At 48.4% G+C, this 14176-nt stretch overlaps 1 protein-coding gene across 1 annotated transcript in view; it reads right to left on the minus strand.

The window, feature by feature from the left end:
• Positions 1–13369, minus strand: part of LOC130115817 (V-set and transmembrane domain-containing protein 5) — a 27869-nt gene extending 14500 nt beyond the window's left edge. Inside the window, exons 1-2 of the mRNA XM_056283666.1 lie at positions 13107–13369; positions 11230–11556 (exon numbers count right to left, since the gene is read on the minus strand). Coding sequence (XP_056139641.1) covers positions 11230–11556; positions 13107–13182 — 403 coding nt within the window. The 5' untranslated portion in view covers positions 13183–13369. The remainder of the gene's footprint in view (positions 1–11229; positions 11557–13106) is intronic.
• Positions 13370–14176: the final 807 nt, after the last annotated feature.

The raw sequence follows: 14176 nt of genomic DNA on the forward strand, positions 1-14176 counted from the left end.
CATTGGTGTCAGAAGTGGGATGGAGCGACCGTAAAGCCATCGGAAGCGCATGCGCCCTGAGGCGTGAAGGAGCTGATACTGAAACTCCTCACTGTCAGGTGAAAAGAAGCGGCTGGCGACTCCACGTCTCGGAGGAGGCGTGTGGTAGTCTGCAGCCCTCCCCGGATCGACAGAGGGAGGTGGAGCAGCGACGAGATGGCTCGGAAGAGTGGGGTAATTGGCCAAGTACAATTGGGGAGGGGGGGGGGTTGCGCAGCTTTTGCGGCCCCCAAACCTGCACAAACAAGACAAAAACCAACCTTGTAATTCTCCAAAGTCCCGCAAAGGGTGAAATGCACCACTAAGTGCGTTGCCAAGCAAATAGCGCCTGTGCGCTCCGGTGCTATTTACATGTATTTAAATGAGGTAATACGCATACAATTGGCGCAAATTGGCCCCATTCCATTTCTGTATACTTTAATTAGTCACTTTTACTAGGTAGAGGGGTCACATTACCATTGTTCCCACTGCTTTCCACTAGCTCCCAGTTTTGTTCAGATGGTTAAGGCTTAAGAAAGACTGGGCCTTTGGGGCAGTAGCCCAAACATGAGGAAGTGCACTGTCCCAGCCTGTGGTTAGCCTGAGTTGTGCTTTGAGAGGTGCTTTGTGAAAAGAAAAAGAAAAAAAGTTGACGTTGCATCTGCCATAACAAATACAACCAGAAACGGCGTCAGTTCCTCATGCTAATAATTACCACAGGATCCGAAGCTCAGCCTTGTCTCTGACACATGGCAGGCAAGCCCAAAGTCATAATCTTGATCTTTAGAGGCTGTTTATAATAGCGCACCATCATTACATTATCGGGCTTGAAGTCTGCATGCAAAATTGGCGCCTTTCTATGCAAATTAACCTCATTGCAAAAAAAAAAAAAGTCCAACTCACAAACACCAGCGCCACAATAGCCACACGCAGTTAAGAGTGAAAATTATTAGCGTCTTCAGCAAGTTGGTGGAACCTGATGCCCAGACGTCCCAGTGATCATGGCAGCAGTGTCTGTAGTCAGACGAAGGCATCGTCGTGCCAGGCGTGCTCGTGAAAGGATATTTTGCAGGAGAATATCTGCTACTGCTACTTTCGGCTGCTCCCGTTAGGGGGCGCCCCAGTGGATCATCCGTTTCCATTTCTTCCGGTCCTCTGCATCTTCCTCTGTCACACCAGCCACCTGCATGTCCTCCCTCACCACATCCATAAACCTCCTCTTTGGCCTTCCTCTTCTCCTCTTCCCTGGCAACTCCATATTCAGCATCCTTCTCCCAATATACCCAGCATCTCTCCTCCACACATGTCCAAACCATCTCAATCTTGCCTCTCTTGCTTTGTCTCCAAACCGTCCAACCTGAGCTGTCCCTCTAATATACTTGTTCCTAATCCTGTCCCTCTTCATCACTCCCAATGAAAATCTTATCATCTTCAACTCCGCCACCTCCAGCTCCTCCTCCTGTCTTTTCATCAGTGCCACTGTCTCCAAACCATACAACATAGCTGGTCTCACTACCATCTTGTAAACCTTCCCTTTAACTCTTGCTGGTACCCTTCTGTCACAAATCACTCCTGACACACTTCTCCACCCACTCCACCCTGCCTGCACTCTCTTCTTCACCTCTCTTCTGCACTCCCTGTTACTTTGGACAGCTGACCCCAAGTATTTAAACTCATATGCCTTCGTCACCTCCACTCCTTGCATCCTCACCATTCCGCTGTCCTCCCTCTCATTCACGCATAGGTATCCCATCTTGCTCCTACTGACTTTCATTCCTCTTCTCTCCAGTGCATACCTCCACCTCTCCAGGCTCTCCTCCACCTGCACCCTACTCTCGCTACAGATCACAATGTCATCTGCGAACATCATCGTCCATGGAGACCCCTGCCTGATCTCGTCCGTCAACCTGTCTATCACCACTGCAAACAAGAAAGGGCTCAGAGCCGATCCTTGATGTAATCCCACCTCCACCTTGAACCCATCTGTCATTCCAACCACACACCTCACCGCTGTCACACTTCCCTCATACATATTCTGCACCACTCCTACATACTTCTCTGCAACTCCCGACTTCCTCATACAATACCACACCTCCTCTCTCGGCACCCTGCCGTATGCTTTCTCTAAATCCACAAAGACACAATGCAACTCCTTCTGGCCTCCTCTATACTTCTCCATCAACATTCTCAAAGCAAACATCACATCTGTGGTGCTCTTTCGTGGCATGAAACCATACTGCTGCTCGCTGATCGTCACCTCTCCTCTTAACCTAGCTTCTATTACTCTCTCCCAAATTTTCATGCTGTGGCTCATCAACTTTATACCTCTGTAGTTGCTACAGTTCTGCACATCACCCTTGTTCTTGAAAATCGGTACCAGTATGCTTCTTCTCCACTCCTCAGGCATCCTCTCACTTTCCAAGATTGTGTTAAACAGTCTAGTTAAAAACCCCACTGCCATCTCTCCTAAACACCTCCATGCCTCCACAGGTATGCCATCAGGACCAACTGCCTTTCCACTCTTCATCCTCTTCATAGCTGCCCTCACTTCCTCCTTGTTAATCCACCACACTTCCTGATTCACTGTCCCCACATCATCCAACCTTCTCTCTCGCTCTCATGTTCTTCATTCATCAGCCCCTCAAAGTATTCTTTGCACCTTCTCAGCACACTCTCCTCGCTTGTCAGCACATTTCCATCTCTATCCTTGATCACCCTAACCTGCTGCACATCCTTCCCATCTCAGTCCCTCTGTCTAGCCAATCAGTACAAGTCCTTTTCTCCTTCCTTAGTGTCTAACCTATCATACAACTCACCATACACCTTTTCCTTTGCCTTTGCCACCTCTCTCTTTGCTTTACGCTGCATCTCCTTGTACTCTTGTCTACTTTCTTCATCTCTCTGACTATCCCACTTCTTCTTTGCCAACCTCTTCCTCTGTATACTTTGCTGTACTTCCTCATTCCACCACCAAGTCTCCTTGTCTTCCTTCCTCTGTCCTGATGACACACCAAGTACCTTCCTAGCTGTCTCCCTCACTATTTCTGCAGTGGTTGTCCAGCCATCTGGCAACTCTTCACTACCACCCAGTGCCTGTCTTAACTCCTGCCTGAACTCCACACAACAGTCTCCGTTCTTCAACTTCCACCATTTGATCTTCGGCTGTGTCTTCACTCTCTTCCTCTTCTTGGTCTCCAAAGTCATCCTACAGACCACCATCCGATGCTGCCTAGCTACGTTCTCCCCTGTCACCACCTTGCAGTCTCCAATCCCTTTTAGATGGCGCCTTCTACATAAGATATAGTCCACCTGTGTGCACTTTCCTCCACTCTTGTACGTCACCCTGTGTTCCTCCCTCTTCTTGAAATATGTATTCACCACAGCCATTTCCATCCTTTTCTCAAAATCCACCAACATCTGTCCTTCCACATTTCTCTCCTTGACACCATACTGACCCATCACCTCCTCATCACCTCTGTTCCCTTCACCAACATGCCCACTGCAGTCCGCTCCAATCACCACTCTCTCCTCCTTGGGTACCCTCTCCACCATGTCGTCCAACTCACTCCAGAATTCTTCTTTCTCTTCCATCTCACACCCAACTTGCGGGGCATATGCGCTGATAACATTCAGCAATACACCTTCGATTTCCAGCTTCATACTCATCACTCTGTCTGACACTCTCTTCACCTCCTGCACACTCTTCAGAATTACCCCTACCCCATTTCTCCTCCCATTCGGACCATGGTAGAAGAGTTTGAACCCACCTCCGATACTCCTGGCCTTACTCCCCTTCCACCTGGTCTCTTCCACACCCAGTATACCTACCTTTCTTCTCTCCATCATAACAGCCAGCATTCCCCCTTTACCAGTCATAGTGCTAACATTCAAAGTTCTGACTCTCACCTCCACACTCCTACTCTTCCTCCTCGCTCGCTGCCTCTGGAATGCACCCCCCTCCTTCGCCCAACAGTAGCATAGTTTCCACCGGCACCCTGCTGGTTAACAGTACCAGTGGCGGTCATTGGTAACCCGGGCCTCGACCGATCCGGTATGGAAATCTTATTTATGATCCGCATATTTGATTTGGCAAAGATTTTACACCAGATGCCCTTCCTGACGCAACCCTCCACATTTATCCAGCCTTGGGACCGGCACTAAGAATGCACTGGCTTGTGCATCCTCAGTGGCTGGGTTTTGCAGGAGAATATCACTTTCTGATTTAACTGAGACCGAAATCATTCGCAGATACAGGTTGTCAGGTCTAACAGTTCTTGCTATACATGATGACATCAAGGATGACATCGAGCCTGCCTACTGCACATCATTTGTAACTGCTGTCTGCCCCATCTCAAGGTCTGATTCACAACAGATGTTGTGCAAAACAGACCTATAAGGTTTTGCAGTGGAGTGCAACTATCCATATGACAAAGTATAAATGTGGCTGCGCCAAGAAACCTATCTGCGAATGATTTCAGTCTCAGTTAAATCAGAAAGCGACATTCTCCTGCTAAATGTCTGCTCAGGGGCACGCCTGGCATGATGATGCCGTCTCCTGGCTACAATCACTGCTGCCATGATCTGGAAGTCTTGGCGCCAGTTTCCACCAACTCTCTGAAGAGGCTAATAATTTTCACTTTAACTGTGTGTGGCTGTTCACGCTGGTGTTTGTGAATTGCCATCCATCCATTATCCAAACCGCGTACCCTGCTCCCGGGGCGCAGGGATGCTGGAGCCTATGTTTGTGAATTGAACTTTATTTTTCTTTTTGCAGTGAAGCTCATTTGCATAGCAAGGGGCCAATTTTGTACCAAATGCATGCATATTACGGTGCACTGAGGCGCTATTTGCTTGGCAGCACAGTTAGGGGTGCATTTCACCTTTTGCGGGTGTTTTGGAGAATTACACGGTTTGTTTTACATGACATTACAGTCATTTAGCCGACGCTTTTATCCAAAGCGACTTACAATAAGAGCATCATTTAACGTAGGAGATCAGGAGAACTACTAGTCATCAGAGGTCATAAGTGCATCTAAACAAGCATCTAAGAGCAAAACCAGTGCTAAAGTAAAAGCGCAAGAAAGAGATTTTTTTTAAATGAGTGAATAAAATAAGTGCTAAGAACAAGTAACAGGATAGCAGTTCTTGAAGAGGTGAGTTTTCATCCTGTACCGAAAGATGGGCAGCGACTCCGCTGTCCTGACATCAGTGGAGAGTTCATTCCACCACTGTGTGGCCAGGAGAGAACAGAGCCGGGACCGGGTCGATCGACAGCAGGGGCCTCTGAGCGACGGGGCAACCAGGCGTCCCGAGGCAGCAGAGCCAAGTAGTCAGGCGGGGGTGTAGGGCTTGATCATGGCCTGGAGATAGGAAGGAGCTGTTCCTTTCACTGCCCTGTAGGCTAGCACCAGAGTCTTAAACTGGATGCGAGCAGCTACTGGGAGCCAGTGTAGGGACAGGAGTAGGGGAGGTGTGTGGGAGAACTTAGGACGGCTAAACACCAGACGAGCTGCAGCTTTCTGAACAAGCTCCAGAGGTCTGATGGCCGACGCCGGGGCGCCAGCAAGGAGGGAGTTGCCGTAGTCCAGCCGGGAGATGACCAGAGGCTGGATGAGCACCTGTGCCGTCTCGTCAGTGAGGAATGGGCGAATCCTCCTGATGTAATAGAGGAGAAATCTGCAGGAGCGAGCAACCGATGCAACGTTGTCAGCAAACGACAGTTGGTCATCCAGGATCACACCCAGATTCCTCACAGTCTGAGTTGCTGTCACCATGGTGTTGTCAATGGTGATGGCCAGGTCTCGATGCGGGCAACCTTTCCCCGGGAGGAACATCAGCTCTGTCTTGTCCAGACTGAGCTTCAGGTGGTGTGTCGCCATCCACTCCGAGATGTCAGTCATTTGTGCAGGTTTAGCAGCATCAAAAGCTGCACAATCTTTTTGTGGATTCGCCAGTTAATACAGAGTGACTGTTAGAAAAACGAGACATCCGCACATAGAGCGAGATTAACGAGGAGGGGGAGGTAACCGATAATAAAAATAGGTATAGTTACGATTAAATTAAGTTCTCTTTCAAATCAAACATCCCAAGATATGAGCGGAAAGTATTGTTGTAGCAACTGCATTTATAACCTTTTCTATACCTTGACGTAGCATATCTGAAGTAGCATATCACATGACATGGTTAAATGTCATGTGATATGCTACTTCAGTACACTTTAACAACAAACATTACTGGGAAGACTACAGAAAATTGCAGATAAACATGTAATATCCAGGAATTCACATGATAGACTGACAATTTCGAACACTGACCATACACGGTCCAGCCATATACTAGCTTTTGATCTAGCCTTCTTTTTTAATTTAATTTACATTTTTTTGGGGGGGGGGATTTCTCCGCAATTGTATTCGGCCATTACCCCACTCTTCTGAGCCATCCCGGTCTCTGCTCCACCCCCTCTGCCGATCCCGAGAGGGCTGAAGACTACCACATGCCTCCTCCGATGTATGTGGAGTCACCAGCTACTTCTTTTCACCTGACAGTGAGGAGTTTCGCCAGGGGGACGTAGCGCGTGGGCGGACCACACTATTCCCACCAGTTCCTCCTCCCCCCCGAACAGGTGCCCCAACCGACCAGAGGAGGCGCTAGTGCAGCGACCAGGACACACACCCACATCCGCCTTCCCACCCGCAGACGCGGCCAATTGTATCTGTAGGGACGCCCGACCAAGCCGGAGGTAACACGGGGATTCGATCCGGCGATCCCCGTGTAGGTAGGCAACGGAATAGACCGCTACGCCACAAAGGACGCCCCTTTTTGACCTAGTCTTGTTAGTAGATGCATCTTTGGCAGCATTTACAGCCTAGAGCCTGTGTGGGTCTTTATCAGCTTTGCCCATCTGGACACTGCAATTTTCTCCCCATTCTTCTTTGCGAAACTGTTCAAGCTCTGTCAGCTTGCATGGCGATCGTGAGTGAACAGCCTTTTCCAAGTGTAGCCACAAATTCTCAATTAGACTGAGGTGTGGACTGCTGGGTTGTGATGCTGTGATGAGAGGACATGCAGGTGGACGGTGTGAGAGAGGACGATACAGAGGACAGGAAGAGATGCAAACGGACGGTCCGCTGTGATGACCCCTAAGTGGAGCAGCTGAAAGTAGTAGTCGATTGAGGTGTGGACTCTGACTCGGCCAATCCAGGACATGAATATTGTTGTTTTTAAACCACTCATGTGCAGCCTTGGCTGCAATGCTTGGGGTCATTGTCTTGCTGGAAAACAAGTCTTCTCTCAAGTTACAGTTCGCTCGCTGACTGCATCAGGTATTCCTCCAGGATTTACTGCTGCATTCATTTAGCCCTCGACCTTCACAAGCCCTCCAAGGGCCCGCTGCAGACAAGCGTCCCAACAGCACGATGCTGCCACCACCGTGCTCCACAGTGGGGACGGCGTGTTTGTGATGATGTGTGGTGTTTGGTTTACACCAGACGTAGCGTCTAATCTGATGGCCAAAAGGTCAGTTTTGGTCTCATCAGACCATAGAGCCTTCTTCCTTCCAGCTGTCTTCAGAGCCTCCCACATGCCTTTGGGCAAACTCTGAGATTTCGTGTGATCCCCCCCCCTCCCCAACAGTGGCTTTCTGTTTGCCTCTCCCGTAAAGCTGTGACTGGTGAAGAGTCATGGGTCGGTGGCCCCCCTTTTCTAGGCCACTTCTAGCACGGCCGGTCAGTTTCTGAGGATGGCTTGCTCTAGGCAGATTTACGGCTGTGCCATGTTCTCTCCACTTCTGAACAGTTGGTTTAACTGCAAATGTTCTTTTGTCTTCACGGTGTACTTTTTGCCAGGATACGGACTCACCAGTAACTATCCAATATAATCATGAAACCAGTATACTTCCTTGAAACCAGCAATAATATCTGCCGGCCAGGTAAGGAAGTTTTCACCAGCAGTATTTCTGAACAGAAACATATTGAGACGTGAAACAGGATAAAAATCCTCTGCTAGGGTTTTTTTTTGTGTTGTTTTTGGCGTGAGGTTGCCAGTTAAAATCTGCAGACAGCCTGGTTAAATCTGATGGTGGTGTGTGTACGTGTGTGTACAGGCGTTAGAAGTGAACCGTTGTGTAAATATCCACTTTGATAGTGGATATTTACACAACGGCGACTGGGACAGCCCAGAAGAGTGTGGCAATTGGCTGGATACAATACAACTGGGGGAAAATATAGGGGGGGGGGATTCTAAGCTATTATAATGGATATAAAGTATCAAATTATTACTATTGTATTATTTCATGCACTCCTTTCAATATTATATAACATTATATTCAATATTACTGTGGTCTATTCAATATTCCAGGTAAGCGTGAAACCAAAACTTGTTTACAGGCATGACCTCTACACCAGGAATAAAGAATGAAATAGTTCCTTTATAAAGAACAATCAAAAATTGAACATTTCATAGAAAAATAAGATTAGTGTGGCAAATTCCATCATTCTTGATGGTTTGCCAGCAACACTATTGTACACTATTTTTGAGTGCTTTAAAAATGACTGCAGTTATTCTCTACTGGCCTATAGAAAGAACTATACCCATATGGGTAACACTTTAGTATGGGGAACGTAGTCACCATTAATTAGGTGCTTATTAGCATGCAAATTAGCAACATATTGGCTCATAATTGGTCATTATTACGTACTCATTAATGCCTTATTCGGCATGGCCTTATTATACAACCAGTAAGCCATTGACTATGAGTTTTCCCTCTATAACCTCAGAAGTATTGCTTATTAGTAGTACCATCTCAATATGCTTTACTTAGTATGGACTTTATAAGGTGGTAGTACCACAAGAAGAGTTATTCTCCATCTCAATATGCTTTACTTAGTATGGACTTTATAAGGTGGTAGTACCACAAGAAGAGTTATTCTCCCTTACTAACACTTAATGAATATGGTCTGTTCTTACATAACAAAACACAAAACTACAAGTGTTCATAGTGTTAATTTACTGTAAATTAAGTTTTTGTTACTTAGAATATGTTCCCCATAATAAAGTGACATCTTGATCATTACTAATTCACTAGTAATTAAGTTGTTTTATGTTCCCCATACTAAAGTGTTACCTTTGCACCACAGCAGTCACGTGAAAGAAAGAAATCAGGGATTGAGCTGAATAAAAATGTCCATGACTTGTTTTTACTCAGCTCCTGCGATTATGCCGGAATCCTTCCCCTACGTGGGCGACGACTTGCCTCTTAAAATCAACACTTCTCCTTTCGGATTAAAGGAGAAGTGTTGATTTTAAGTGCCCTTTAGCGAACCACTTTACCCCCCCAATCCATTTCTGTATACCTTAATTAGTCATACATGTGTCTTGCAGCATCCATGCACATACAGTAAGCTAGCTAGAGACGTCAAGAAATAAATGCAAGAAAGACTACCCAACTACTCTTTAATCAGTAAGGGGCGGGGGGGGGGGGTAAAGTGGTTCGCAAAGTGCCCTTTAGCGAACCACTAACCACCCCCCGCTGTAAACACCTGTCGGAGGACTACGTGGTTGTTCTGGGTATCCCTGGTGTTTTAATGCGAGCCGGCCTACCAGTCTCACTGAGGAGAGACGCAACGAGAACAGAGAGCGTGTGTTTACAGTAAACCCCCCCCTGCAGAAATACACATGTGGGGGGGGGGCTCGCCTCCTGTAGCTGGACTACCGACTGACTCTGAGTGCTACCCCTTTCTGGATATGATGCATGGTGGTATGGTGGAGTACGGTGTACTGAAGGTGAGGGTGGAGATAAAGAGTCCGGGTCAGACGGGTGAGGATATGGAGGATCGGTGGGGTGTGATTTGTTTTGCCAGTTTGGATTTTTCAGCTGGCGAAGGGTCAGAAGCGTGGTTGGTGATCGACGTCACAAACACATAAGGTGTTTGAAGAAGGTCCACGAGAAAACGAACATTTATTAGCAACTCTTGCAGTTGTATTGCAAATAAAGACGTGTTCTTTTTACTTTATTAAGAATAAAATAAACTGTTTTTGTCTTCAGTTCAAGCGCAAGCATTGCTGGGTTCTTTCCTTCTCTCAGGGGGTGGAGGGTTACAAGACGGGGGCTATAAAATTGGTGTCGCTGTTGTTAGAGGGCCATATGAAATACATTTTATCTTTCAAACATCATTTGTGAACTGATGTTTAAAAGGGACATGACACTTTTTAAAAAACTTATTTGCCCCCCCCCCATTTTTTCCCTCCCCATTTCCAATTACCCCACCCTTCCGAGCCGTCCTGGTCGCTGCTCCACCCCCTCCGCCGATCCAGGGACGGCTGCAGACTACCACATGCCTCCTGCCATACATGTGGAGTCACCAGTCGCTTCTTTTCACCTGACGGTGAGGAGTTTCACCAGGGTTGATGCTAGATCCAACGGGGTGTAGGCACGGAAGTAGCTGTGATTGGTTGTTGCGTCGGCCAATAGACAGCGTGGAACCTCGAAGCGCACTGACTGCCAGACCGACAGACAGAGCAAGAGTTGGGGCGAATGAAGTTAACGTTAGTTAGCTAGCGATAGCAACAGCGGTAGGGGTAGGGTTAGACTACGATCTGGCAATGTTAAGGTCAGTTGTAAGCTAGCTAGCTAAATGTTTCAGTGCGCGTCATTTGTTTCAAGTCAGTGCACTTCGAGGTTCCGCGCTGTCTATTGGCTGACGCAACAGCCAATCACGGCTACTTCCGTGCCTACACCCCGTTGGATCTAGCATCAACCTTTCATCAGGGGGACGTAGTACGTGGGAGGATCACGCTATTCCCTTCAGTTCCCCCTCCCCCCCGAACAGGCACCCTGACCGACCAGAGGAGGCGCTAGTGCAGCGAACAGGACACATACCCACATCCGGCTTCCCACCCATAGACACAGCCAATTGTGTCTGTAGGGACGCCTGACCAAGCCGGAGGTAACACGGGGATTCAAACCCGCGATCCCTGTGGGGGACATGACAGTTTTGTCGCACTTGGCGGGGATTATGTGAACGTGTGAAATGTTGTACTCCCCCTCTGCAACAATAAGTGCACACTAGTGTTATTTCTGATTTCTCACGCTTACCCCCCTTTTTAAATATTTTTTCAAAACCATTTAAAACTGCTCTCAAATGACCAGGTCTCTCATGCTTTGGCAGAACAAGTTCAGAGGAACAGGAGAGGGGAACCCAAAAATCACCTTACCATTTACTTTCAGAACAAACCCAGCGTCTTTGCTGTTCCCCGTCGTCTCTGTGACGGTGACCACATAAAATCCTGCATCTTGCAGTCGCAAAAGTGACAGGCCCATAGATCCATTAGTGTAGGGCTGCACCCTGTCCACGTAATCCTCTGTTATATTGGCATACACCCCGGGCTGCCAGGTCCCTATGCTCCGGCTCACCACCCCGGACATAAAGGTCCATTGTATGGTGGGGATCCCACGGCAGGTAACGTCCACAGAGAAAAGCACATCGTCTTGTACGGATCGGGTGAGGCTCCTCTGAGGGGAATGAATGGAGATGGCTCCAGCTTCCACAGAAGAATAGATGGGTGGATGGGGAGGGGGGTTGGTTGGTGGGACAAGAGGAGTGAAGACAAAGACAAAGTTAAGTCAAAACAACCAGCTATGTAACAACATGAATAGATGACCAAGTGCTTTAAAGGTGAACAAGAGACGACTATACAGCAACAAAGACCAAACAATTAGAGGGATGTCAGGGGGTGTTTGGGCACATGCACATACGTCTCTCTCCGCGGGCGTGCACGTGCCCGAGTGGACCCAAGCCCACCAAGCCGGTGCAGGGCAACAGCAGTACTTTTAGGTGAAGGCGGCGGGAGAGTGGTTTTCAACTACACCAGGGGTGTCAAACTCCAGGCCTCGAGGGCCGCAGTGTCTGCAGGTATTTGTTGCAACTGTGCACTACGCCACCGGATTAAACTAGTTCCTTTCCCTACTTGATGCAGGAGGTGAGCTAATTAGTTAAATCAGGTGGTGTAGTGCACGGTTGCAACAAATACCTGCAGTCACTGTGGCCCTCGAGGCCTGGAGTTTGACACCCCTGAACTGCACCTTCTTATGATGAGTTGGCCTCTTACTTTTCACCAATAATGACCATGGATAGATAGATAGATAGATAGATAGACGGTAAAGAACGTCCATGCCTACAGAGGTTATTGCGTAACACTTAAATGTGAAAGACGTGCAGTAAAATAACTCGACGTACGGCAAAACGCTGCAGCTGCATACAAGGAAAACACTTCCCTTGCAGGAAAGCATCAGATGAGCTGATTCAACCTTCTCTGATTTCCCTTGAAGGCTTTGCAGTTTCCTTATGAGCCGCCCGGTCAATGTACACAGCTTGCTCGTTTCAAGACGGCGGCACAGTCGAGGCAGATCATACTTTCCTCCTAATGTGGGCTAATTTACACATGTCATGCCCTTAAAAACAGACAGAGGAACAGGTTTATCCAGACGCTCATGGTTCCCAGTCGTCTGTCACCTTACGAGCTCAGCTGCCGGTGAGTGAAGCCACCAGAGCGAGCTGAGAAGTCTTGGCATGGGTGTACCGCCCGCGGTACTGCCCGACATGTTCCTGGGCTGCCCCTTCCAGCCACCTAACATGCAATGGCATGGCAGGATCTGGTTGGCGTTTTGCTGAATGCCACATGGGCAGAGAAGTACACAGCCGAACACTCGGCCCATACTTTTTTTCCCCAGACTCTTGACTTCGGTTCAAAATGGCTGGAAAAAAAGTAGGGCCGGGAAAGAGAGAGTGGCTGTCCCTATGGGGCGACAGCGAGGTAAACCCTACAGCTGGTGTGGTGTACGCACAAAGAAACACTGCACTCAGTGGCTTCTGCAAGGTGGCCCCGTGACACCTGAGGACGGCATTCCTTGCAAAGTACGCATTTCTGCCAGCCGCACTGTTTGAGTTTCACCTGAGAGGGCTTGGCACTCGTCCTTCCTGCGGCTTCATTGCAAAGTAAACACAGACATGCCCATACAATCGCAACATTCAGGTATATAACACCCCCCCACAGAGGAACAGCAGATCTCCACGGCCGTGTTGGGTACGTACCTAGGCGGAAAACATAGAATGTGACGGTGAGGAACAGAGCAGCATCCTGTACATCCAAAAGCCTAAAATTCCACATTAGGATTCCCCACCCATCGGTCGGATCGATGAAAATGAACACCCGAGGGGGTTAATCCACATTCTGAGGGGCTCCTCTCTCCTTCCCCGCTCCCTCCAAACCGGCACCTTTCTTTTTCTCCCACCAGTCCTCCTCTCTGTTGTCTTCTTCTCCCTCCTTTAATGGGGGGCGGGGGGGGGGGTTCCGTACGCGAGTGCGATGTCGTGAAGCCCCAGGGTTCTCCCCCCCACCTGCTTCTCTTCCTTCTGCGCCTCCTTGTCCTCCTCCGGCAGGTCTGTGCTGTGTGGCTTCGAGGCTGCTTCTGCTCCTCCACACATACCGAGTTAGACGTCAGCCAACACCTACCAGACAGGTTCAGCCAGAGATTACTGAGCAAACATGTGCACTTGCTGAGAGGTGCACACGGACACACACACAGACACACACACACAGACACACACACACACACACACACACACACACACACACACACACACACACACACACACACACACACACACACACACACACACACACACAGGCATACTCACACAAGCATGCTCTCTCTTCCTCTTTCCTCTCTCCCACACACACACACACACACAAACACACACACACTGTAGAACAAACAAAAACACACATTCTTCTCATCTTTCTCAACTCTCACATCATGCGCGCACACACACACACACACACACACACACACACACACTCTCAGTGTCACTTTCACAAAAAACAAGGCCAGCTCAGGGGTTGGGTTGTAAAACTTGCTGTCAGAGCTTTGACACACTCAGCCCAACATGTCAGACAGGAAGTGTGTATTCAGTTATGCACGTGCACACACACACACACACACACACACACACACACACACACACACACACACACACACACACACACACACACACTATTATTCCGATGGCGTGAAAAAAGTGGCAGTGGCAAAGCGTATAAAATGCCAGATGGGCGTAAATCAAGAATCCAAGCAGGAGACCCCCCCTAAAAGAATCCAAGC

The sequence above is a fragment of the Lampris incognitus genome, chromosome 7 (genome assembly GCF_029633865.1).
Source record: "Lampris incognitus isolate fLamInc1 chromosome 7, fLamInc1.hap2, whole genome shotgun sequence".
Lineage (NCBI taxonomy): Eukaryota > Metazoa > Chordata > Actinopteri > Lampriformes > Lampridae > Lampris > Lampris incognitus.